The 27,827-nt window shown below is 40.4% G+C and overlaps 1 protein-coding gene across 1 annotated transcript; it reads right to left on the minus strand.

Annotated features, from left to right (window-relative positions):
* Window positions 1-27,827, minus strand: sparc (secreted protein, acidic, cysteine-rich (osteonectin)). The gene is made up of 10 exons (XM_028588860.1): window positions 27,732-27,827; window positions 16,245-16,310; window positions 15,801-15,854; window positions 13,256-13,361; window positions 8,639-8,760; window positions 7,941-8,061; window positions 4,704-4,837; window positions 2,679-2,827; window positions 1,725-1,873; window positions 1-441 (listed from the first exon to the last, which is right to left on the minus strand). The coding sequence occupies exons 2-10, from the start codon at window positions 16,299-16,301 to the stop codon at window positions 413-415; spliced, it is 921 nt and encodes a 306-aa protein (XP_028444661.1). The 5' UTR covers window positions 16,302-16,310; window positions 27,732-27,827; the 3' UTR covers window positions 1-412.

Here is a 27,827-nt window from a genome sequence, read left to right on the forward strand (position 1 = left end):
ATTTATTTAGAAACTTTATTTTTCCACTTTACAGTTTTGTCTCCTCACAGTAATTGAATTCAAATTGATCTCCGATTTAAAAACCTTGAACAAATCATAAACATATATATAATATTGTCAACAACGTACATTTACACCAGAGGTCTTTAGTTTTCTTTTACTGGGTGTTTTGTTTCGACAAACAAGAGAATTCAAAGTCGCGTGAACGCGTGATGGTTAGTACAGACTGTGCACATTTCTCTTTTATGATCTTTTTTTTTTTTTTTTTTTTTAGTGGTATAGGTAGGAAAAGGTCAGTATTAACAAAACAAAGAATTTGCAAGTAGCACCGTTATTGTGATTTCTTTTTTTTTTAACTTAGGGATCAGCACCTGGACCCGTTCAGGAGCGACTGGGAGCTGCTCAGAGGAGCTTAGATGATGAGGTCGTTGTCCACATCCTCTGCAAACACACAGACACAAAAACATCCATCAGCATATATTCTCATGGAAGAGGATGAGGGTCACATATGAAAAACGTATTTGACTTCTGAGTTTAAAGGACAATTTGGGCACAAAATGAACCTAGGGGTTAATAACACGTGTGTACCGAGTCGACCGTTCTCTGGGATATGTTTTCATGCTAATCGAATGTGTCTCTAGCTTGAAACGAGCTACGATAAACCTCTGATTAGCTTATAACGCTAGTCTTTGGGGCACTGGTAGAGTAAAAATACCGAAGCATTGACAACTTTGTAAGTGGTCATGACTGTTTTCCCAAGATGGCGCCAGCCTGTATACTGAACGGTACTGTCTTTCTAAATTATCTTTTAAATAAACTGTCTGTACACTTACAAAGTTCTCAATGCTTCGGTTTACATGTAGGGACCCTCATTATGCTACAGTGGAAATGTGGTGCTACATTGAGCCTTGTTAGTGGTATAGAAATAGCGATTTATTTTTACTTTACCAGTGCCCCAAAGACTAGCGTTATAAGCTAATCAGCGATTTGTGCTAGCTTGTTTCATGAAGCATGTAGCATGAAAACACATCCCAGAGAACGTTCAACTCGGAACACATGTGTTATTAACCCCTAGGTTCATTTTGCGCAGGAATTGTCCCTTAAAGTCAGAATTCTGAGAAAAAAGTCAGAATTCTGACTTTCTTCATTTTCTTTTCAAGTAAAAATAAATGAAAAGGATTCTCAGAATTCTGACTTAATTCTCAGAACTCAATTCCTCTTCCATATTTCTGACCAATGTGGCAACAAGGATTTAACAAAACATAATAGTGGTCGACAATATTTATGCCTGAATTAAGAAGCACAAAAACAAAAAAATTGCACAAAAAGAAATTGTGTCAGTGTTTGAACATCATATGGCTACATCACATAATATATAATATAGATGACAGGTTTTCTAATTTATATTCCAAATTTCAATTAACAATACATATTTTAACCCTTGTGTTGTTTTCGTGTGAAATTTGACCCATTTTAAAAGTTTTTTTTATATCAGAAATATGGGTTTCTTTCAAACAAATTGTCAAAAAATAACATGGATGCATGGGTGTATGTTCCATCTTGCAGGTAAAATCAATAATTACATTCATTTAATTTTGGATGTTTTTTTTAAGCCTTTAATCTTAACTATTAGTCAAACAACCCATGGTTTGTTAAAATTATGAATATTCAAGGGATTATTTTGTGTATTTGAGTATTTAAGTACGGTGCTGTCTGATACTCACGCTCCTTGATGCCGAAGCACTTGGCCCACTCGTCCAGGGCGATGTATTTGTCGTTGTCGCCATCACACTGCTCAAAGAAGCGGGTGGTGCAATGCTCCATGGGAATGAGAGGGGCGCGCAGGGGGGAGAGCTCTGTGTGGGTCAGGTACCTGGTGGCATACGGACAAGACAAACAAGGAAATGATGATCATAATGGAAAACACTTTCACAATAACAACTATGGTGGATCCGTGTTTCTGTATTTGAGCACAAACTAGCCTAATTCTCCCATGATCATGACAAACCTGCTTTGAGAGTTTGTTGAAAAAATGTTGTCTCATTATCACAGAAGACACTGGTGATCACGTCAAAATAAAATGCAGAATATCACCCTCTTCTATATCCTGTCTTCTTTTACATAAAAACTAATTTTAGATGTCATTGTCCAACCTTTGTCTACGTAAAGGTCCCATATTGAGTGAGATTTCCATGTCTGTTTTTAATTATAAAGCAGGTCGAGGTGATATATAAAAACTGTGAAAGCTTCAAAACGCTCAATCCACAAAGAAATGCACACAGCCTGTATTTAGAAACGTCAGGACATCCTTACGGTTGTGATTTCACTGCTATACATAGGTAGGTAGAAAGAGCCTGTCCAATCTGAGTTTTCTGTCGCACAACTAAAACAACTTTTGAACGTACACATGTTCCACCAAAACAAGTTCCTTCCAGAGGCTATTTTGCAGAGGCACCGTAATTGCGACAGGCACTTATTGCCGCCCAAGACGATTGTGATTGGTTTAAAGAAATGGCAATAAACCAGAGCATGTTTTTATCCTATCCTGTGAGTGCTGTGTTAGACTAGCCAGAACTTCCTCCGCAGTGCTGTGGAGGAAGGTCTGGCAATGCGAGACTAGTCTTGCTATACTAAAGTGATTTTATTTTTTCAACTCGTTCTTGTTCGCCCCTACGTACCCGTCGACGGGGTGCTGGTCGAGCTGTCCGAACTGCCAGTGGACGGGGAAGATGTACATGTTGTAGTTCTTCTCAAAGTCGTGAGCCAGCAGGTCCAGAGAGTGCTCGCCGGCCTGCAGCCTCTTCTCATTCTCGTAGATCTTCTTCACCTGAAACATTGGACGGACACCATCCACATCAGCAAAACATAAACTCTCATAGACCCCTAACGTTGCATGCTTTAGATGTCGATTGTGAGCTTTTTGGAGTCTTTAAGTACAAAATTGGGTTTAATTTTGTGCTGCAAGTTTAATAATCATTGATTAGTTAAATCCAGAAGGATAGTTTTGCAGGACAGCACACACGCGAAACTACTGCTGTTGTCAAATTGTTGTCAAAAGATGCATTTAATCTGCCCGCAAGCTGTTTCTCTTTTGTTTATGAAAGTTGTTTTTTCAACTATTCTTAATGCTCCACAAAAGCTAAATCAACTCTGATGAGTGTAGCGAGAAATGTGGAGTTTAAAAGCTACATTGGTTCCATAACTTCTGTGGTATTTAGGTGTATTTCAGTCACATAAACATTTCCTCAGTCTGAATGAATTACGCTCTTAAACTGTTTGGATTTGGCATTGATCTTTACTATTTCAGGCATAAAACTGTGTGTTTTAAACAAGTGCCATGAAGTAATAGTTATATGTCTCAATATTTGTGACATTAATGTAGGCTATTATTTCTCTTGTAAAGGACTTTTATTTAAATTCTTCTGTGCGCGAAGCGTCTCTGATCCCTATACCTACATAAGGCAGCTTGTGAAAACCTGTAGACTATTGTCCCGCTTTCACAACTTTTTTTAAAGTCTGAGGTCTGAAAGAGCACATGAAATGCTTACTTTTAAAGTTTGTGCTTGTTAACATTGAAATTTAACAGCAGAACATAAGATGAGATAAGATAAGATACGACTTTGTCTGTTCACACAGAAAATGTTCTTGCATCGTCTGCTCCAACAATCAACAGATAACATTAAAAACACAAACATACAAAAACATCTGTATGGTTACCCAACAAACATCTTACACACCTTTCCGTCGTGCACACGCACACACACACACACACACACACACACACACACACACACACACACACACACACACACACACACACACACGTAATGTATATGATTGTATCATCCTAAACGTATGACCACCCTGATTATGTTCCAAAGTACCTACAGCTAAAAAATACATTCACAAAGCAGGTACGGTAAATTTAAATGGCCGTGTCATGAGGACCTAAAACACTTGACAATACCACATTTTCTGCGTTGTGTAGTTCATTCATTTTCTTTGTATCATTAGGGTATATTCTGCTTTTTTAAACCCTTATTTAAAGATAAAATCAAAATTGTTTAATGTTGCTCTACTTCCAGAAGGATTTATACAAGAGATGGTCCGATACCATTTTTCGCTTCCGGATACCAATTCTGATACCTGAACTTCGGCCGATACCGAGTACCGATCCGATACCAGTGTGTCATATGTTTTATTATGTTTTAACAACTGTGTACTACTATCCCTGTACGGATGTGATATGATTTCTATCGTTGTTGTCGGCCTGGCTCAGGTTCAACTTTTTGTGAAACATGAACAAATGCAAACAAGGAACGCCACAGAACTTTATTTTATTATCCAGTTGGACAGTCAGTCATAACGGTAAAAATAACATAAACAAAGTACTTTAAAGTATATTTTCTTCTGGGCTTAATTACGTGGTATCTGATCGGTGCATAAACTCCAGTACTTCCCGATACCGATACCAGCGTTTTAGGCAGCATCGGAGAGTTTCTGTTACTGGAATCGGTATCGGAACATCTCTAATTTCTATAGAAAAAACAGTAGTCCTTTGCATTATTGAAAACAATCAGCGCTATCTTTGACTTGGCTTTGTATTGACTTTTGTGGGAAGCAATGAGACTATCCTAAATCAGTTCCTCCACGTTCTACAGCGGGACCGCCGAAACATGCTGGCAGAGAATCTGCCGACTCACCCTGAGCTTCTGCTTCTCGGTCAGCAGGTTGTTGTCCTCGTCGCGCTCGTACAGAGTCACCAGGACGTTCTTCAGCCAGTCCCTCATACGCAGGGGGAACTCGTTCAGCTCGCTGTCCAGGCAGGGCTCAATGTCTGCGGGGACCAAACTGTCAGCATCAAGGATCAACTATTCATGGTGATAACTCACACATATCAGGTGAGCCATTTACTGATACTTAGAAGACCATTGATCTTTACTGTAGCACTTTATGTTTATATTTTAGTTAGAATCAATAAAGGTATATTAAACTGAAACCTGCTGATATTTGACGTTTATTTAGAAATTAAAAAGATGAAACTGACCTCTTGTCCATTGGGATATAATAAAACATAACTGTTTAGTAAGTATTGTTGTTTTAATTGGTCAGCATATCATCACTGCCGCAGCATTATTCAAGTAAATATCGTCATCCTTAAAATATCACAAATTAACAACCGGCATCCTGTTTTATTCTGGTGTACTGAACACCACCTTGATCTCCACTTGAACCTTTCAGCCCTCAGTCCCCTCAGAGTGTGTGTGTGTGTGTGTGTGTGTGTGTGTGTGTGTGTGTGTGTGTGTGTGTGTGTGTGTGTGTGTGTGTGTGTGTGTGTGTGTGCGTCAAGTGGAAGAAATGTGGCCCGCGTGTCCGGACAGATGCTCCTACTGCTGAGCCCGCCCATCAGTCTCAGTAACGCAAAGAGTCAAGTTAACTTTAGTTGCTTAGCATAAAGATAAGTGAGAACTCAAGATACATCTGATCCCTCAATAGCGATCAAACAGATTAATGCACAGGCGTTATTTACAGGGGCCTCTGCACCCCCCAAAATAAATAAATAAATAAATAAATAAAAACCTATTATAATTTCCTTTACATGAATAAAGACATTTACATCATCAATTGATACAGAAAAACCACAAATTGTTGCAGAATATTTCACCAGACGCTCTTTATTTGCATATTGTTAAGTTGCATTGCTAAGATTTATACATTTAAGAAATACCACAAATCATGTGTGTCCAGTGACTTGGGGTGGCGGTCTGTCTTTTTATTTATTAAGTATTTATTTATTTTTTTTATTACTGAGGTGTTTGCACTTTTGTTGACTCATAGCTGTTTTATTTTTTACTACTCCTTGTTTATATCCTGACTGTTAAAAATACAAACTTCAAATAAAAAGCAGTGGCCTTTCAAATTATGAGATGCATATGTTTCTATATCATTTGATTAATGAGGTATTTTTCCCCACAGCCAACGTTAACATCTGGCCGCTGTGAGACGGGTGTGTCCAGGCAGCAAACTCTCCAAAGAGTCATTTACTCAATGACTCAGCACAGTTTTAATCATTCCTTAAGTACAGTTTAACCTTTTTGAGCTGTTCATCACTTCTAATCACTTTCCAAATCTCAGATGAATCAAATCATTTTAAAGATCACGGTTTAACAGAACTGGATTATAACCCTGTTTAGGAATTTTGGGATACCATCTAAAATAAGTGTCGAGTACGGGCCAGTGGAAACAGAAATTACCGCAGTAACCGCTTCAGGAGTCATTCCAGGAATGATGAACAAAACAGGAAGTAAAGCCTGCTTCACACGGGACGATTTTAAAATTGTCGGCCGATTTTCCAATCCTGAGAGACCCCACACACGGTGATAAAAAATCACGGGTCTAACAGTTTCGGTGGTACAGTGTGTGGTGAGCAGCACACGGCAAAATCAACACATCACACACGAACCGATTTGACTCCCGAAAATTCCCAGGTCAGACGGGAAATCTCGCAAAATCCCTCGAGATCAAACGTGACTTCAGAGTAAACAATCATTGCGGACGAAGAGGATGCAGTGGCGATAGTTTGTTTTTAACCGAAAAAAACGTTATCAAAAGAAAAGGCGATGGTCAAAGAACGCGAGCATGGACTATACTTGCTACATCATGATATGGAGGTGATTAGTTTTTTCTCATAGAAATGTCGTTACATATTACACAGATTAATTACCATTGAAATAAATTCATATATTCGTTTCCATGTACTCTGGTGGACTGCAGTTGTGGATTTATTTATGCCCATCGACTTTATTTATTTTACACAGGCTGCGTGCTCGTTTGTCCCCGGGGGACCCCAACACACGAGGCGAAATCAGGCCAAAAATATCACGGCAGGAATACCTGATCAGATTATTTTACGATAATCGGAGCATCCTTAGGATTGTCGGGAGGGGTGAATCGGGGCTAAAATCGGCCCAATTATCCTGCCGTCTGAACCAGGCTTAAGGTGACGAAGTGTAAAAGCGCCACTTTCCACATAACAAAGGCAGGTAGATGTGTCAAACAAACACAGGACTTTCACTCAGGAGACCGAGGTCTGAGTCCCGCTTAAAAATAAAAGTAAACAGCCAGTTTTTTTGTTTGTTTTTACTTTATGGAACAAATGGAACAATGTCACGTTCCGCGCTACTTGCTTCACCGAATGTTAAAGCTTTAGTGTGTAACTTTTTTTATATTAATGAACTTGCGTTACATTCAAGCCATTTCCAAATGAGTTGATACAAAGCTAATTAATAGTCACAGCTCCACACAACTCTCTCTGTGTTTCTCAATATGACTATGTTCAGAAGATTGTGGCGTCCGGTGACTTTCACGCGCAGAAGCTCGAGTGAAGATAATGACCTCTTCTGAAGAGTCCATTGTGTTATTTTAACGTGTCCTCCTCGGCTACTAGCGACTGTTTGGAGGAGGGGTGGGGGCATGTGCGCGATCACGGAAGACTTGTATCATGTGGATGCGCTGACAGTTTTGTTGTCGTTACTTAGAATTTCTCATGGGGGGGAGACAGAAACTATATGCACTATAGCTTTAAGTAACGTAACGTCTGACTTGAGCCCAAACCACAATGTTTTTCTAAACTTAACTAAGTAGTTTTGGTGCCTTAACTTAACCTAACCAAACTGCAAACGTTTCACAACGTTAACCGTTAAAAAGCTGACCATTACGTTCTCTGGTTTAGATATGAGGACAGAAAACACTTATTTATTATTTCCTGCCACTGCTAGGGGCGGTAATTTATAAAACACTTCTGTGAGTCGTATAAGAGGGTAGGAATAAATGACCTCTATATCATTGTATGGTTTGGAAGACATTAGATTAAACTCTTTGGGAAACTCTTCTATACTAAGAGTTTGGAATGTAACAAGCAGAATAGTGTGGGAGCTCACATTTGCAGGGTCCGATGTAGTCGATGTGCAGCTTGTGGCCCTTCTTGGTTCCCTCCAGGGCGCATTTGGTGGCAAAGAACTGGCAAGAGGAGTCGAAGGTCTTGTTGTCGGTGCCGCAAACCTGAGATGGAAAAACAGATGAGCTGAGCTTCTGTGCAATGAGATTTCACCTGCACGGAAAAATACCAATTCACAGTTTCAAACAGAAATGGTCCGATACCATTTTTTGCTTCCCGATAGCGATTCTGATACCTGAACATGATACCGAGTACCGATCCGATACCAGTGTGTTAAAAAATACAGTACATATACTGTTTTTTATTATGTTTTAACAGCTGTATACCACTATACATGTATGGATGTGAAATGATTGCTATCGTTGTGGTCGGCCTTGCTCAGGTTAAACTTTTTGTGAAACATAAACTAACAATGTATGTCATCGAACTTCCTTTTACAATCCAGTTTGACAGTGAGTCATAACGGAAAAAGATCGTATATAAACTACTTTAAAGTAGACTCTTCAGGGCTAAATTAAGTGGTATCAGATCGATGCATAGACTGCTATACTTTCTGATACCGATACCATCATTTTAAGCGGTATCTGAGACTTTTCCAACACTGGTATTGGTATCGGATCATCTCTAGTTTAAACCTAAGTTTAATAAAGAAACGTTTGGGCTGATTGTTAGCAAACTCACATGCTCGAACTCTCCCTCAGCAGCGGGGCAGGTGGAGGGGTCCTGGCACACACACATGGGGGTGTTGCTTTCATCGACCTCACACACTTTGCCCTTCTTGCAGTGGTGGTTCAGGCAGGCGTCTGTGAAAAGAGTATACAGAGTTACATTCTATTTCACAGAAAACAGCTTCTGGGTCATGATCCAGAAGCTGGATGTTTAGTTTCCTGTTTTATTTTGTAAGGTAGCTTCCCATGTGTCATGTCTTGTTGACTTCCTAGCTTTTTTTACTCTCAGCACTTTATCCACATTAGAATATTTATTATCCACTTAGTGTGAGAGTGGGCAAGTTGTGTTTTTTATGTTATGGTTAGGATGTGCATACAGGAGAGTGTTTGATGGGTGAAATGTATTCTGTGTGTGTGTGTGTGTGTGTGTGTGTGTGTGTGTGTGTGTGTTTGCAATGAATGTGTTGTGAGATGAGTTTTATATATACATGTATGTGTGACAATGATGATGCACCTTACTGGAGTGGCTCTACAATTACATTGTTCTTAAAGGGATACGCCACTGTTTGTTGAAATAGGGCTTATCACGGTCTCCCCTAGCTGTAGATAGGTGGGCCAACGCATTTTTTGTGCATGCATCGTTTTAGTCCGGTGCAACACCGGCAGCGCCGCCGCTAGTTAGCTTAGCGTAGTGAATGGAATCCTATGTTGCCGGTTAGCATGTTGTGAGTAAAAGTGAGCCAACAAAAGACAAAAAAACAACCTTATTACTTGCACTGAGACAAAAAATGCGTTGGCCCACCTAGCCAGAGTAGACCGTGATAAACCCTATTTCAACAAACAGTGGCGTATTCCTTTAAATGCAATGACAATAACGGCAATCAATTCAATACAATTATGTGTTTTTCCGCCTTTGTGGTTGTCGGTCCCGACCCTGATGTGTTTTCACCTGTTCATCAGCCCTCATGCCACCTGTTTCTCATTACAAACCTCACTGCTTTGTGCATTTAGTTCTGTGTGCTCCCTTTGTTTAGTGCCAGTTTGTCATCTCTCCAGCGTCAAAAGTACCAAGCTTCTCCGTAGCGCGTGTTCCTGCTTTTTCTCCTGTTGTTTTAGATTTTCTACTTGTTTTGTTTGTTTCCTGTCTGGTTTTTGGACTCTGTAAGCCTTTTGTTAATGAGTTATTTTACTGCATCATTCCTACGTCTGTGTTGTTCTCCTGCTGCCTGCTCTGCAAACGCGACAACCTGAGAGAAACACTGATTCAAACAGACACAGTGACCCAGTCCATACACAAATAGTTTGAGTCCTTTTACTGCAGGATTTTTTTTCCAAAAGCAAACTCAAATGAAACCATTCATATGTGAGAGGATTAACACCTATAATGACGGAATAACCAACTGAATAAACAAATGACCTTCATCAAGACTTTGTGCCTGACTCCAGCCGCTGTTAGGATAAAAAGAAAATCACAGTCCTGAAAAGGCTGAGTTGTGAAAGACAGAAGTAATGGAAAAATTAAACTGTTAGACAGGAGCGGAGCCGAGCAGAAGTGTAGTTCAGTTTCTGTACTTAAAGGGACACTTTTAGTAAAGAGACTGTGCTTTATATTCTACTAAAATGTGCACAGATGTTTCTGACTGCTAAATCCAAACTGTATTATGCTTTTCTTTATCTTAAGATATAGCTGATACATTTCAGCTATAAAACCACACCTTGCTGTTGAATATGTTTAATGTGATTTTTAATGCTGTTGGCATCTGTCACCTACATTGTGTTGACGTGGAGGGAGCGATCTGAAGAGACAGTTATGTGAAAATATCAACACATTCAACGAAAAATCGGGTAGATTTTGTTTTTGTAATTTGGGTGAACCGATGCTTTAATCTTAAACGCAGGACCTTTGGATTTACTTAAGTAGTTAGTTAGTTAGTTATATTTTATTTCTGTGTCATGCCAAACATCTTGGCCCGTCCCACATGGGATTACAAGACACTACAAATTCACTTATTCAACAAACATCTTCCTGTTGCATATACAAATCCTTCGAACAAATACATGAATACAAATATAGACATACACATACATACATGTATATACACGTACACACATACCACACACAAACAACTAGTTCTCATCTACACTCGATAAAGAACTTTTTTCCTCTTCTCCCAGGCTTTATCTAAATAATTAGCCAATTTATGTATGTTTCATATGTGAACAGCCATCTCAATCTTTGAGCATCATCCATATTTACCAAATCAATCTCTGCTTTTATCCTACAAAACAAAAAATCGATAAAAAGGACAATAGAAAACAAAATGGAACTCATTTTCTACATCATTCAAACAGCACATAGGACAAATATGTTTTTCCTCTTCTACGTTAACATATCGTCCTGTTTCAATAGTCAAAGACAAAACACCAGATCTCACTTGAGCGCATAAGGATCTTTGCCTTTTTGACAAATTATATACAACATAATTCTCAGTGCCATATTCTGGTTTTATCATTACAAAAATACGCAATTTTGGCTTAGCCCATATATCAGTATAAGTAAATGTTTTTATGGTGGTATTTGCTACTTTTAAGACTTTTAAGGAGTTCATCTTTCAACACTAGTTTAGGGTTAGGGTTAACACTGCTCAGCAGAACTAAATATCTGTACACTTTGTCCTGTTGCTGCCTGTGGCTCGGTTTCTGGGCTGAGCTGCTTCTTAAAGCAGACTGGAACATGTAATTACAGCCGTCTCCTCACAGAATGAGGCAGTCTGTTATTATGGGTGTTTGATTCGCCAGTCTGAGGCTTCAGTAAACGTTGGGACCCAGATAAGTAAGATATAGCTGGAGGACAGAGGAGGGAAACATGCTACATCAAACGCTGTCACAATGTGTTTTCAGAGGAGGTCGACAAACAAAACAAACACATGTATACCTGCTGGAGTCACCGAAATGTCTCAGTCTGCAGGATTTATGGAAGTTTGACTTATGATTTACGTTAATGCTGCGTGTGTACTGCACACCCATTTGTCAGAGATTTCTATTTAAGTTTTTTGACAACTTTCACTTCTACAATACTTCACAATACATTGGAAATAAAATTAGATTTTTTTGATGTTTACATCTTTCCTACCGTTAGACAACTTTTGTTACTCGCTTAAAAAATGTACAGATACAAACTTTTAGACACTTTGAATCAAATATTTAATTATTTTTTCATTAAACACAACTGAATTTACATGTGGATGCTTGAGCAGACTTGATGCTCGCTACTTTTACATTTCACTTGTAAATTTTGATTATAGCTGCCTATTTCTTTTTTTAAACACTGCATGTGTGTGTTATTTTGCATAAAGAAGGAATGTAAAATTAAAACTATTGGGAAGAGTTGCATAAAAATGCATTGGTGTGTGTACTTACAGTATTACTGTAATATTGTCCACCAGAGTGAAAAGCTGTCTTTAAAACTTTAGTTCACCAAAACATAAAAGCATCTCAAGAATGTTTTACATAGAGAACAAAAGATAAAATGTATAAATCACAGTACACTAGTTTAAAATACCAGTATAATACCTAAAATGAAGCATAAAACATCAAAACACAAACTTTAATACAATGGAACTAAATGTATGGCTTCGTTTTTTATAAATATCTTCACACAGTCACATTTGGGGGACTTACCACCAAAAAGGGACAAAGTTCTGGTCCCTACAAGGTAAACCATACGATGCTCATGCTATGCTCATTTTCAGGTTCATAATTGTATTTAGAGGTTATACCAGAAAAGGTTTACATGGTTTAATTTTCAAAAAACACCATATTTTTGTTGTACTGCACATTGCTGCAGCTCCTCTTTTCAACCTGTGTGTTGAGCTTTCTGTTTTAGCTACAGAGTGAGACATCGCACTTCTGTTCAATCTTTCTTGGGAGTCGCACATGCTCAGTAGCTAGGTAAGGACTACTAGCCAGTCAGAAGCAGAGTATGAGGGCGTGACCTGACAGTACCTAGGTAAGGACTACTAGCCAGTCAGAAGCAGATTATGATGGCGTGCCATGCTAGCAGCTAGGCGAGCATTATAACGTGTGTTACAAAGTGACTACAATAGAGCTGTTTGGAGCAGTTTGTGAACAGTGTTTTCTGTTGGAGATGGTAAGTCCCTTTGGGGGGGGACTTTGGGCTTTTTCACTTTGTAAACCTATAATGTGCACAAAAATATATAGAACACAATAAAGGAAAGGGAAAAAGCCAAAAAGCATAATATGAGCACTTGAAGACTTTCTTTTTTTGATTAAGTCTAGGGCTAGGGATGGGATGGGATGGTTTTGGTTAATTTAGGTTAAGACTACTGGGAAATGATGTAAGTAAATGCAGTATTATCATAGATATTTATCCCACATCACTCCAGACTTCGCCCTATTCTCCTTACCCACCGCTCCACGCCTACCCACAGCGCTTTTAGTTTTTTAGTATTTGTAAGTATTTATTTATTCTCAGGTATGATTTTTGACAATGTATTGTTGTATGTTGTGTCTGAATGTGAAATGAAGTTCCCTCACAGGACAAATTAAGCACTTTGAATTTTGATTTGATTTGAAAAACAAGTTTATGTGCGTGCGTTTGTGAACTTACTCTCAGTGACAACTTCTTCTTCTTCAACAACCTCAATGGCCTCATCAAAGTCTCCAATCTCAATCTGCACAGGGTTGGCGCCCACCTCGGTCTCCTGGGCAACATCCTGGAGGGGTCAGAGGTCAGACTGTAAGCAGCTTACGCTTTATGAGTCACAAGCAGAGGAATTTAATGTCATCTGGGGTACAAAGTGACCACAGTGAAGAAAGAAAACAACTGTAAAAGAACAAATAAAAAAAAAAACTTTCTCCCTTTGAATTTGGTCTCGCAGATGATTTCTTCCTGCATCAGTCTTCAGGTCTATTTCTGCTCGACGTCCACTTAAAGCAAACCGCTTAAATATCCCTGGTTTTCCTCAGAAAAAGTTTAAACGTCACCACTTAAGAAGGTTCCTCCCTGATGGCCAAACAGAGTCTGGGAGCAGCGAGACCATAATATCCAACAATAACAAGCAGCTGGGTCCACATGTGGTGAAGCCATGAAGAACGTAATGGCTTCCTGACCGGCTAAAATTAACAGCTGTGGGATCTCTGGTCCCGCTGGACCTCTGGAGCAGGAAACTTTCACATGAAGGCTCACTCTGGACGGTTTTGTACCGCTATATTTTGGTAGTTTAGTATCGTTTGCAACAGGCTATTGACGGACATTGTGCCCTGTTTAGAAAAGTAACTGTGAGTCTCTTTTTCAAACCATTTTTTTGTCTCGCCTGAAGAGGCAAAATCGTGGAGTGGGCAGGAAGGATTTCAACTTTTTATCCCTCTCTGTTTGTTGGAAAGATTTGTCAAAAGCCTATGAGGTAACAATTTGGGAGTTAGTGAACAGATTGATTAGATTTTGGTGAATATCCAGATCTAGGATTTCACACATTACATCCTGGTGGAACAGAAAGTCTTACTCTTCTTCTTACAGAAGAGTAAGACAACCTTTCAGATTTATTTTATTTGGAGATCGGGTCCTTAATACTTTATACTTTATACTTTATTAGTCCCATCACTGGGAAATTTGTCTTGGACACCGTGCATAGTCTAGTCATGCAAAGCAACATGATCAAAGTACATAAAACACATGATCAAATACATAAAAACACAATAATAGATCATTCACACAATACAGCATCCATTAAAACAAATAAGATAAAAAAAAAATAAAATATGAGTCTGAAGAAAAATTTGAGATAGAAATACTGAAGACTTTCAACACTAATCAACTAAAACAATCTGAGAAGAATAAAGTAACTCTTATGAGGGTTTACAAGTAGATTTTTTATATAAAATACTTTATTTTAAGGATCCACAAGTCAAAAAGGTATGCCTTCAAACATGGTGGCATAATGTCCCTTGAAATGTAGTCTCGCTTTGCCAGACCTTCCTCCACAGCGTTGCGGAGGAGGGTCTGGCTAGTCCACACACAGCATTCAGGGATGCGAGAAAAACGTGCTCTGGTTTATTGGCATTTCTTTAAACCAATCACAATTGTCGTGGCCGGTGCTAAGCGCCGCACGGAGCCGCTGCAAAATAGTCGTGCGAGAGAAAACTCAGATTGGACAGATAGTCTAGCTAGCTGTCTGGATTTACCCTGCAGAGATCTGAGGAGCAGTTAACCATAGTCCTCACAAATCCACCGGAGTTTAGAACGCCAACACAAAGAAAGAGGAAGGAAGCGGAAATCTCGGAGCAATCCCGGAAGTGGAACGTCGTGGATATAGACTACTTGAAATGTAACTAATCTCTACTGGCCTCCAAGAATACATTGATTTTCAAAGTGCAATAAACACAATTTTTGTTCTTGCACAGTTTAATTTCCACTACTTTAGTTTTCAATGATTCTGTGGCTGAAGTATGGAAACTTCCAAAGCTCCATCACAGATGAGATCTTCTCTCTGAGCAGCTGCGTGGCTCAGGAACACATCACGGATGCCAAATCAAACAGCTTTCCCAAAACAATCAGTGTAGCGACAGCATAAACGACTGAGTGTCTCCAGTTTTATTCCGGTTTATTACAAGTTGGCCATTATTTCTATCAACTATGATAACATTGTACACACCAGAGTAACAGCTGAGTTCTGGGAACACAATGACATCCACAGGGTAAGAAACACAAGCAGGTTGTAAACAAGACAGCGCTTTATCCAGATGATCTACTTTATTTGGAGGTTACATTGAAAGTGAGCTCATCTAAAATGTTGTTGCACAGGAAATCTAAGAAAACCACGTAGGTGAATCTATTGTACCAGAACACTGAAATTGTTCAGATTCTGCTCCTAGAGGCCAACCACAAAATGTTGGACGAGTGACAAAAGAATAAAAAGAAACATCTGGTGAATCTGTAATTAGCTCTATCTATCTAGCACTATCTTTTTGTAAAATATGTTTTTCATATGTGTCAGTCCACCATAACCTGCATCAGAGATCTATGCTCTTGCAATACTTTGACTGAGGTTGATTCAGATATTAATTATATAGCTTTAGTTTGCATAAATCAACTTTGAAGGAGAAAAGAAAACAGGACTGGTGTACTCTCAAACAGGACGAACATCTGGACTGACCTCAACAACTGGCTCCTCGGTAACTAGCTCTTCCACGACGGGCTCCTCCTCAGTCTGGGACACACACACACACACACACACACACACACACACACACACACACACACACACACAGACAGATTAAACATTATAAATCGTGCACATGAACACACACTTCCTTGAGAGAAGGAAGTCAGAAGCAGACAATGATCTCACACACAAATGCACACACAAATGCACATACACACACACAAACACAATACTGCACTTGGATAGGAAAACACAAAGGCATACATGGAAACCTATTCTCACACGTGAATTGATAATCACACAGGAAAGGAGAAAGGAGGAGACACACACTCAGGAAGACACACAAAGAGAGGAACATGCTCATAAAGACAAAAGCAGACCACAAACACACACACACACACACACACACACACACACACACACAGTATAACTTACAGGAGCAGCCATGGCGTGGCCAGCCAGGCACAGGAGGAAGATGATCCACACCCTCATCTTCAAAGTCTGCGGAGACAAACAGAGAGACGAGTAAACCCATTTTTATTTTCTTTAACCTTTTTATAGTCACGTTCACACAACAAAACGCTATTATAAAGCATTGCCTCATAAACTTATATCTAGTTTTATGTTTGCTTTGTATCAAAACGGTTTCCAAATTCATAAGCGATTCTTATGAATCGCCAACAAGGATCACAAAACGCCTTGACAGCCCGAACTACTGAAAATACACACATTTTTAAACTTTTTTCTCTCTCTCTCTATATATATATATATATATATATATATATATATGTATCATGTGGACGCGCCAACAGTTTTGTTTTCATGGGGGGGGCGACAGAAAACTATACGCACTATAGCTTTAAATAAAATGGGAATTAGTGGTTTGATAAGAACCAGGATCAATAAAAAGAATCTGAATCTGAATAAAGTATGAACAATAACCAACCCTATGCTCATGAAGCCCTGCAGTCTAAAAACAACAAAAGCATCTGGACACAACATGTAACACAACTCTCTCTAACAGACTAATGGAAGCTCTCCAGTTTCCCAAACAAAACCCTCAGTGTCTGCTTTGTATACCGGCAGGTCGTGTTGAAATTGCCCCTGGCTGTTTGTGGGTATTTTCTCTCATTCTAGAGCATAAATCCAAGCGAACACAGAAGCTGATTGCACTAAATTAGGCTTCAGAAACACGACTGGAACAGGCTGGGTTAACTTCTCTTCCTGCCGTTGGATGGAAACAGGCTCCTGTCTTTATATGCACTTTCACAGCCTGATGCAACATACTTTAACCCCTCATATTTCCACCAGACTCCTATTTGGAAAAAAAAGACTTTCCATACAGCTTTGCTAAACACATATTTACATTTGTAAACCCATGACGGATATGTAAGAATCTAACCCTGATGTGTGAATTTGGGTAGTTGGAGGAAGGTTCAATTCCCACTGCAGTCATCTGTGATTTGGATGAAAGCCTCTACCCACAAGCTTGAAATATCAGATTTGTCCTGTGCTGCAAAATCACAGCAACAGTAAGAAAAAAAAGCATCTATATGTGAGCAACATATTGTCACTTCAATAACAGTGACTCCACCTCAAACATGTTCTCAGAAAGAGCACACATTTTTCATATCATTGGCGACACAAAGCCTTGTTATTACTACCAAGTAGCCCGACCAGCATTGTATTTTGTAAGGCCGATACCAACATCATAATTTGAGAGTTTAAAAAATCTGAAAACAAGGGCGCCCAGATGGCTCAGTTGGTAGAGCGGGCGCCCATATATAGAGGTTTACTCCTAGACACAGCGGGCCTGGGTTGGACTCCGACCTGTGGCCGTTCCCTGCATGCCATTCCCCCCTCTCTCTCCCCTTTTCTTTTCTTCAGCTGTCCTGTCAATAAAGGCCTAAAAATGCCCCCCCAAAAAATCTGAAGACAATTGGCGTTTTTCCATTACATGGTACCTGCTCGACTCGCCTCGACTCTACTCGACTCGCGTCCATTGCAGATTTTAGTATCGCCTCAGCGTGGCTGGTCGTCATAGCGACTGCCGTGGGCGTGGCTTAGTGGCGTCGCATTTCCCCCGACTCATTTCCTGGTTCTCCTTTTCCGTAAACAACATGATATCAAAGAGATAGTTAACGTTTACTGCTCCAGATTTCCCACCGTGGTCACATATATATGACTCTAGAGTCGCTACTCGCTGCGGAGATAATCGCCGTCATTCTCTCACTTCTCCCTCGCTCACTAGCTCCCCACACACACACATACGGCAAATCGACACGCACACATCACACATGCACACACCAGTGCAGCAGTATAACCATCAGGCCACTTATATGCTACGGAGAAAGCTCTGCGTGGAGCTTCCGGCAGCAAAAAAAACACAGCTGGCTAAACTATTTAAAAATGCCGTCTCTCGCTAGCAATGCAGTGATCAGTGACGCTTCTTTCCGACCAATCAGCAGCCTGCAGGGTTTCACGTCACCTTCTCGGCTCGCCTCAGCTCGCTTGGAACCTCGACTGAGCAGGTACTTAAAATTAGTACCTGTTAGCAGGTACCAGGTACTTTTTTTCGTAATGGAAAACCAAAAAAGGCGAGTAGAGTCGAGGCGAGTAGGTACCATGTAATGGAAAAGCGCCAAATCTGTTCGCTCAACAAATTTTTTTTGATAACAGTCCTAAACATATGGTTGTTAAAGTCGTCTGACCAATATATAGTCTAAACATTTTTTTTTTTGGGGGGGAGGGGGTTGTTATTAAGAATAAGAGCGAGATTTTTGCTTTCTTTTACACAAAAAAATTCTTTCTGTGTAAATCTTTCTCAAGTTTACACACTCTCACAGCCCTTTTTCTATCTAATCCCATGGAAAACATGACTTTTTAATATTAATACATAAGAATTTTATAATTTTCCTGTGAGACGAGCCCCCTATCTGTCTATCATCTCTTGCTCTCCATCTGATTGTCGGAGCATCCACTGTCGGGGACACAGAACCCTTTCTCCATGTCTTGTCTGAAGGACTGAATAAGGGCGTCTTTATTCAGTAATGGAGCGTGACATTGCTTGGTCTTCCTTCCTCTTTTTCTATACGTTATCTCCCTCTCCACCTCCATTAAGTCAGCTGTTTCACCCAGACATCCAGAAACAATCTCTGTCCTCCTAAGATTAAAGGATGTACTGTATGGCATGTAGGGGTACGTTAAAGTGTCTCGGGAGGCCGACTTGGAAAGATCAAAGTTCTTGTTTTGTCTTTTAATTCACCCTGTATCCTCTATGTTGTTTGCATTATCTTTGGCTTGATATAAAAAAGAACTGGAGTTTGCCTCACAACAAAAGACCGTATCTGTTGCTTCCGTTAAGTACTAGGAAATTCCTCATGCAGTGAAATAACACTGAGGTGAGCCGACACAGTTTGTACAATATACTGAACGCTGCAGGAGATCAGCGGGGGATAATACGATTTACATAACAGGGCTGAGAATAGGTGGAATTCCTGCCCCTCGGACAAGAGTGCATCGGGTTTAAACCAACAATAAATCAATAAAACTAAGTCATCCAATCTTCTCGTAGAACATTAAACTTTGGAAAGTTGTTCCCTTTGTTCTTTTTAACACGTGCAGCAATTATCAACTCAGACTCAGGGGGAAGTGGAGATGAACGCCACAGGTCTAAAAACACCGCCTTGAGGGAAAGCGAACGTGACATTTTGGGGTTGGAGAAACACTTTGCTTGGCTGGTTGCCGGGCGTCCTTAGAAAAACGTAGGAGCGCCTCCTGACACGAAGCGTCTGAAGAGGGCAACATGTTTGGACAGATGCAGTGAAAAGGTTCAAGTTTGCATACAGTCAACTAGATGTGATGGGTGTCGACAGGTTTGACAAATCCTCAAGGGACCCGAGAATGTTCGGCCATTTGAATTAAACAAAGACTTGTTGATCGTTCGCCTACAGGCGCATTTTCCTTCTGTTGTCACCCTCAAAGCTGTCAAAGTGCACGTTCAGAAATGACTGATGTGTATTCCAGATGCAGTATTCTCTCTCGACAGCAAGCTTGTACACGTTTTTCAGAGCGTCAAAGGAGAGCCACGTCCTCCAATCATACACTTCATAACTGCGACCACATTGGCCCTTTCTGCCTACATGGTGTTACTGACTTACATGATGGCGTTTGAAGATGTCTCCCAATTTACACAAATCATGCATGTGTCTGACATTAATACAAGTTTTTCTTTTAATCCAGACTTTTAAATTGTATCACTGTTTGGAGAAAAAAAACTTCTCGTGGCTGTAACAAGACCGGTTTTATATTTGTTTCACACAGTTTGGTGATAAAACAAGCTAAATTTGGATTATTTAATTTAATCTTGTGGTTACAAAGCAAGTTTGTTTTAATCTTAACATCTTAAGTGTTTTAATAACTTGTTAAAATCATAAAATATGTCTTCATGCCAAAATCACAAATTGACCATTTTGTGTCATAATGAGAACAGAACAAAATAGCCAATTTTATTATTTTGAAGCGTACAGGTGCCGTTGTTACACTTTCTCTTGAACTTTTAATGTTTTCTGGGATTTTTCTGAGTTATGTTAACAATCTAGACGATAACTCACATCACGGATCTGCACAGCTGTTTTGATGTATGTGGGTGTCGCCACATTAGAAGGTAGAGGATAACACGATTGTGACTAAAAAGGAAGAAGGTTTGATTCCCGGACTGGCAGAAAGGTGACGGGAGGAGAACAAGAGATGCTCCTTAACTGCTACTTCTGAGGGCCGTTTAAGCAAGACAGATGAATATGTCTGCAGAAGAAAACTAAAAAGCAACACGATTATTATTGCATTGTTTTGTTCCACCTGTCAGAGGAAAGTACAAAATCGTTCGGTGCTAAATGCAGAGCCAAGGCAGGACTTTTACAATGGTGACCACTGTTCGTGAAGGTCCACAGATGTCTGCAACACGCCCTCAAATGGCTCGGACTCGGAAAAGTACAGAAATCCTGGCAGAGGACGCAGACAGCAACACCTCCAAATTACCTGCACACAAGGAAACGTCTCTGTACTTTTGAAAAAGCTCATCTTAAAATTAGAAGAAAAAAACAAGGTGTTATGCTGACGGGGAGTTTTGTTAAAAAAAAATAACTTCTGACACACACATAAGTAGCGTGTCTGACTGGTAGCGAGAACTTAATGAGATTGCAAAGAGGGGGATGTTTCAATAAAGGGTGTCATCTGCAAAAAAAAGTGCGGGGGTCAGTATTTGATTTGGAGGGACGTATTTCCACTTTAACATATTCCTGTTTGGTCAGAGAGTCATTGGGCCAGACGGACTGACGTAACAGCAAAACAAATTATTTTATTTGGAAAGCTGCTCTCATAATCAAACAGGGCAGAGGCTAAATGGTAAACTTCAGGCTCATAAAGGGGCCCTTTTTCTCCTCAAATGGATTTAATTTGGGAGTTTAGTTAGGTAAGCAAGTGTAAACTCCCTATAGAGGAAAACAACCTGCCCTGCTTCTAATTCATCTCTCTCACTTTCCCACCAATATCTCCCTCTGCTTCAGATGCTCTTAAAAAGGGAGCAGATTTAGAGGAATTCTTTCTTCTTCTCCTCTGTGACATAACAGGCGGGTTCCGAGGCCTGGAAAAACAACCTGTAGCAGTCCGTCTGCCAGCAAACAGTTCAGACAAACAGCACTGGCATGCAAAGGGACTGTGAAGAGGCAAATATTCAGTGGAGGCTCGGAGGACAAACAGTGATTTCCTCTGTCTGTATTGAGCTCTGTAGTTAATGAAATACCATCCAAAGTTATTACTGTATCCGTTATCTTAAGTAATGCACTGGGATGGAGTTGAACTCACAAGGCCATCGCCATCCATCCTGTGCCAGTAGGGTTGCAGCTTCTTTGTGTCTTTCTGAATGATGTTCATGCATATAGCTATGAAAAGTAATGCACTTTTAAATTGTTTTCCATGTATTTATTGCTGTATGCAACCCATTGACTGCTGTATAAGAAGATCAGCATATGGAGAATGTCCCGGGTGGATGGTATGGTCCTAAAACACAGGGCTTTAAAGAGGGGGACCAAAGTTCATGTTCTGAAAACAGTTAATGGGAAATTACAAGAGTTTCACCCAGGAAACGGGTGTTCGTGTCCTGGGAGTACTACTTAAGGGGGGGCGGTGTTTTAACCCAAACCACAATCTTTTTTTCTAATCTTAACTAGTCGTTTTGGTGTCTGAACTTAAATGTTGGTGCTGCATGACACCTTTTGTCGGCTAAACTAAACTTCAACCCTCACGTTGCACTTAACCTAGTCTATATCCACAACCTTCCACTCCCGGGAATGCCCCGTTCCCGCTGGATATTCCGCTGTATGTTCTTTTTTTTCCGACCAGATTTCCGTTACCTAACAGCTCCTTTGTGTTGTAATTCTAAACTACTGGTGGATTTATGAGGACTATGGTTAACTGCTCCTCAGATCTCTGCAGGGTAAATCCAGACAGCTAGCTAGACTATCTGTCCAATCTGAGTTTTCTGTTGCACGACTAAAACTACTTTTGAACGTACACACGTTCCACCAAAACAAGTTCCTTCCAGAGGCTATTTAGCAGAGGCACTGTGGCTCCGTGCAGCGCTTAGCGTTGCCCATGACGATTTGGATTGGTTTAAAGAAATGCCAATAGACCAGAGCAGGCGGTTGCCGTAATTTCGTAGGATATCGTACAAATTGTTGTGCATAAGTTTTCGTACGATAACATACAATTCGAACACGTTAATGAGAATTTGTTGCTTTCTGTCGTCACTTCTCAGCTTCTATTAAACTTGTTTATTCTTTCAAACTTGACTGTGGTTCAGTGTTTAGACAAAACAATGTGTGTGTCAGTTGGAAAATCCTTAGACGAGGAAGAAGACTCTCCTATTATGGCTTCCACCATTTGGTCTTCACGGTGGACTGATTTTTTTTTGGGACCAAACAGGAATGTAAAAGGGCAAGCAGGTGCTCTGGTTCTGGCAGTAAAGCCTTTCTAATCTATTTCTAAGCTCTTCGTAGTCAGTCAAAAAACACACGGTCAGAAATTATAACCTGTTATAAGTTATAGCACCAGTGACAGATTCTCGTCTTTTCCATAAGTACTTTTCAGAAGTAAAGTCCACAATCTTGGTCAATTAAAAGGTCGATCTTAGCAACCTGCAGCAACTATTTTCTAGCTCAAATATCAAGCCCCGTCTGACCGAGCTACCTCCTAAACTGGCAATGAGATACCTGACAAAGTATGGGGGGGTGGGGGTGGGGGGAACCTCTTTACGTTGCCTGGACAAAGAGCAGTTTCAGAGCGACCACAAAGAGCACAATCAAGAAGAGGAGAGTGGACGAGCGTCCATGGGAAAAGGAGAAGAGAAGTCAGGATATATGTAACCTGACCTGTTGGACCCCCTCCCCTCCCCCGTCCCTTCATCAGGACAGACCTTCTTGTTTCTTGCTCTCCACTGAATTTCACTTGTGAAGATATTTGTTGTCGTCTTCTGCTGTGGTTCAAGGCCAGGATTATTTGTCTTGTCTCTCTTCCAAAATAAAAGCCAAATACATCTTCTCCGCAAACTGTATTTTTGACCAGTTTGAATTTAAATTTGAATCTTAAAACTTTAATTTGGCTTCCATTGCACTTTGCCCTCTTGTCTCTTTCTGGCTTTTTTTTTTTACATTGTTGCTATCACTGTTAACCTTGTAGCACAGCATTTGTACACCTTGATGCTGCTCTCATCGTACCTCCTCGTGCCTCTCTGAAAAGATAAAGTCTAAAATCTTTGCTTTGAGATGCTATTAGTCAAAGTCTCATTGGTGCAAATCTGTGGTTGGAATGACTTGATATCTCCAGCGACCTGTCTCAGTCTTTGTGTTGTATGTACACACTGGCAGATGCCAGATTAGGCATCAATGTTATGTGGCTTCAGAGAAAAAGGAATGAATAATAAACCAAAACTCTGTTACATAAATGTAACTTTTGCTGCACTCAAACATCACTAACATCAGTGATTTTATCAGCTCAAGAATGATTTTCCATTAGCTTCCCTTTGCAGTGCCACACGGGAAGTGATGTCTTTATGTAGATTTGAAATAAATAAAAGAACTGTTTGCATGAGTTGTAATGTCCCTCAGACAAAAACCTGAAGCCACTGAGATTTTTTCCATCTCAACAGGACTAGGAGTACAGGAGTAGTTTTCTCAGGCATCTCACAATTTCTATTATTCTCCTGGCTTTTTAATTCTTATGTCATGTTTCCTCTCTTAGTCTTTCACTCCGTGATCTGGTTCTTTCTTTGTCCCTTTCTTTATTTCTTCCTGTCCTTCTTGCTGACAATAAACTCCAGATCCCTCTTCTCCACGTCGCGCTTAGACAGCTGCACAATCCTTACTTCCTGTCGGGGGGATTAGAGTTTTAGAGACATTTGCCAAGCTGGCCCGGTATTTCCCAGCCTCCTTAGCTCCAACGCCACTACCCACAACCCCCCCTCCCCTTCCTCCTCCTCCTCCTCCTCCTCCCACATTGGTCCAGACCTGCCACCTCAACAATTGAGCAGCCAGAGACGCTCCGTCTCTACCTCACTCATACTAATGCAGACACTTTGTCCTCCGGTCTTCCTCGACAGGTGTGACGAACGCGGAAAACAAGAGCTTCATTTAGAATCAGAAGACGCCAAGAGCATTTGTCTTTTAAACGTGTATTTCGGTGTGAGGGGTGAGGAGAGGAGAGTCTAATGTGCTTTCAGAGCATCTGCTTGGACTCAAACAACTTGCAAGAAGAAAGTCGGAGGCATTACAAATTTACTTCAAATTCTAGTTTTCAAATGCTGAAACATATAGAATATTTTTCACTGGATGTCACTGTACATAAACAAGGTGTCTTGGATTTGAATGGGTCAGCAGCAGATTATTTGCTTTATATGTGTAACACAATGGGGAAAATACCAATTCTAGCTGAACTGCTGGTTTCCACATCACGCTTGTGTTGGCTTTATATTGGACCGTGATTGGCTTCCGAGCTAGCTGTGATGTCATAAAAATCATCTTGTACGCACACGTGTTAAAACTCACATTTAAGGTGAGCACGGAGACATTTTCCTCCTTCAGCAGATGGCTGTGAAAACAGACTTGTGGGACTAGTGTCAAACTTTGCGCGTACGTAATTCTGCACAGTGAAGGTTAAATATCCAAGTGAATCCAGGGTTTTTTTTGTAGTAGAGAAGGACTTTAAGCAGTCTTTATATCACTATTTTAATTGAACACTGAATTGTATTTATTCAACCAGATAAATCAGGTAAGAACCAATTCTCGTTTACAAAGACGACCTGGCCGAGACGTAGCGACAGTGATCAGAAACTATTGCTTGTAATGGTTCAATATCTATCTATCTATCTATCTATCTATCTATCTATCTATCTATCTATCTATCTATCTATCTATCTATCTATCTATCTGTCAAAGGAGGTGCAGACTTTAGGAATGACCATACTCATGAATTAGAGGAAGATTTGGGGGGGATCAACAACCAAAAGCAGGTTTTGAAAATCAGTTTCCAAACACTGGCACACCCAAGCTCTTCTACATTTCTGGTTTCAGGCTTTCTACCATTTGTTTGTACCTCGCTGCGGTGATTTTTCTCCCATTCAGCCACTAGAGCATTAGAGTTCCAACACCGATGTGGGATCAGGTCTGACTCATTCCAGTTCATCCCAAAAATGTTGGATGGGGGTTGCGATGGGTCAAGGCTCTGTGCAGATCAGTCAAGTTCTTTCACAGCCAAACAGGGAAAACCATTTATTTACGGAGCTGGCTTTGTGCACGCCACGGGGACATTGTCATGTTGAAACAGGAAAGGGCCAGACACAAAACTGTTGACACATGTCTACTTCAGGATTTAGATTTCTCTCTAAACTACAGACCCAAGTACAAAGTAGAGATGGTTTGATACCATTTTTTTGCTTTCCGATACCGATTCTGATACCTGATTTTGTGTATCGGCCGATACCGAGAACTCATCCAATACTAGTGTGTCGTATATTTTATCATGTTTTAACAGCTGTACACAACTATCCCTGTATGGATGTGATATGATGGCTATCTTTGTTGTACGGCCTGGCTCAGGTCCAACTTCTTGTGAAACATGAGCAAATGCAAATAATGAATGCCATAGAACTTTATTTTGGTTTCCAGAGTCATAATGGAAAAAAGAACATAAATAAACCACTTTAAAGTAGATTTTCTTCGGGGCTTAATTACGTGGTATCGGATCGCTGCGTAGACTCCAGAAACTTTCCGATACTGATACCAGCATTACAGGCAGTATCAGAGACTTTTCCGATACTGATATCGGTAATGGAACTCCTCTAGTACAAACCATGAAAAAAAATAGCCCCAAAACCAAACGTTTGCTCAAAGTGGGCAAGAATTTCAGCCTCTTTCTGCAAGTCCCTCTCCCTGTGTGTGAGCTTAAGAGACGTCCGCAGACACTTGAAGGCATCTGAACCAACAGAGCGCTTTAAACAGCTGGTAATCGATCGCCATGGCAACCTGCATTCCTTTACATGAGAGTAATTAGGGAGGGGGAGTCACACAGGGATGAAGGGAGGGAGACAGGCAGACAGGGAGGGAGGGAAGGAGAGATATTTGTCGGAAAAAAAGGCTCCTATTGCTCTATCAGGCTTTGTTGGAATCCCATCCACCCCCATTTCTCCTCCTCCTCCTATTTTCTCTCCCTTCTTTCTTTCTTTCTCGATTGATTTCTTTCTTTTTTTTAGGTCACTTTATTTTCACAGGGAGAAACTCAGAATGCATTTACAAAACTGGGAATCTTCAAAAACAAAGAGACCACAGCACTTTCTCCATCTGAACTCAAGTCTGCCGGTGAATGAATCGTTTCACAAAGCGTCCATTGTTTGACAGCAGATAAACAACCCCAACAGCATACGACAAAACCAAAAAAAAGAGTGTAAAAATGTAACATTTCATTTACCATATCAGCCTTTTGTCTGCATCTCCCTCCTCCCCAAAGCTTTAACCCCCCCACCCCACCCCCCAGCCCTCCTCATTCTCTTCCTATTGCCGATGTGGCACACAATACCACCACAGAGAATGAGACCTCATAATCACTGTGTGTTTACCTGCAGGGAGCAGTTTTCCATGCAGCTGTTTTGGCAGTAATGACAGAGCAGATTGTTCACTGAGGTTTTGATGCCACAGTAGCTGCCCCGTAAACCAGATGTCGTTTTAAAGTTAAATTGTGGAAAACTGGGTGGACAATTGAGAAATGACCACACAGCAATGCAGGCAGTTGCTGGACAATCTGTTGCAGGCAATCCAGTGTGTGCATTTTCATATGGATTGGATTTTGAGATCAACTGCGTGTGGTCGACTTTGAGATGAAAATATTGTGCTGCTTGATTCACTTTTGTCCGACTGAATATTTGTCTTAATTTATTGCAACTGACAGAGAAATGTGAATACATTTTTAGGGCAACATATTCTGTGTTAAAAAAGTTTTAATCTCAACGTAAAAGTGTAGTTTTATTGGCAGGTTAATGACCAAAAACCAAGACCTAAATTTGCCAGAAAGTTTCAACTTTGACGCCACCACAAATCTCGCAGCCTGTATTTAAGTTCAACTTAAGAAGAAAACTTCGACCTCAACATACAAGTGTAGTTTTGTTGCAGGTTTATGAGAACTTAAGCCTAAATTTGCCAGGAATTTTCTGCCGACTTTGATAGTTCTCTCCCCCCCTACAAATCTTGCAGACTGAAAGAGTTAAATAATAAGTCTTCTACAGAGCAGTGACACTTTGCTAAAGTCGCCGCAGAGCCTGTGTTCCATGAGAAATGATAAACAGAGTCCGGAGATGCCGTGCACAGTGAGAGCTCTTACCTTTAACTTGGCAGAGCAGGGAGAACAGGAGAGAAGTCAGCTGTGTGCGGAGCCCAGGACAATCTAACAGCTCCACTAGTTCACACACAGAAGACA

Source organism: Perca flavescens, chromosome 10 (genome assembly GCF_004354835.1).
Source record: "Perca flavescens isolate YP-PL-M2 chromosome 10, PFLA_1.0, whole genome shotgun sequence".
NCBI lineage: Eukaryota > Metazoa > Chordata > Actinopteri > Perciformes > Percidae > Perca > Perca flavescens.

What these genes read in the sequence shown, in the direction of transcription:
- sparc (XM_028588860.1), bottom strand. Translation starts at nt 16,301, where the DNA reads ATGAGGGTGTGGATCATCTTCCTCCTGTGCCTGGCTGGCCACGCCATG. An exon ending in CCGAGGAGCCAGTTGTTGAG is followed by an intron (nt 13,362 to 15,800) that starts GTCAGTCCAGAT and finishes TGACCCCTCCAG; the next exon opens with GATGTTGCCCAGGAGACCGA. An exon ending in CCGAGAAGCAGAAGCTCAGG is followed by an intron (nt 2,828 to 4,703) that starts GTGAGTCGGCAG and finishes CCAATGTTTCAG; the next exon opens with GTGAAGAAGATCTACGAGAA.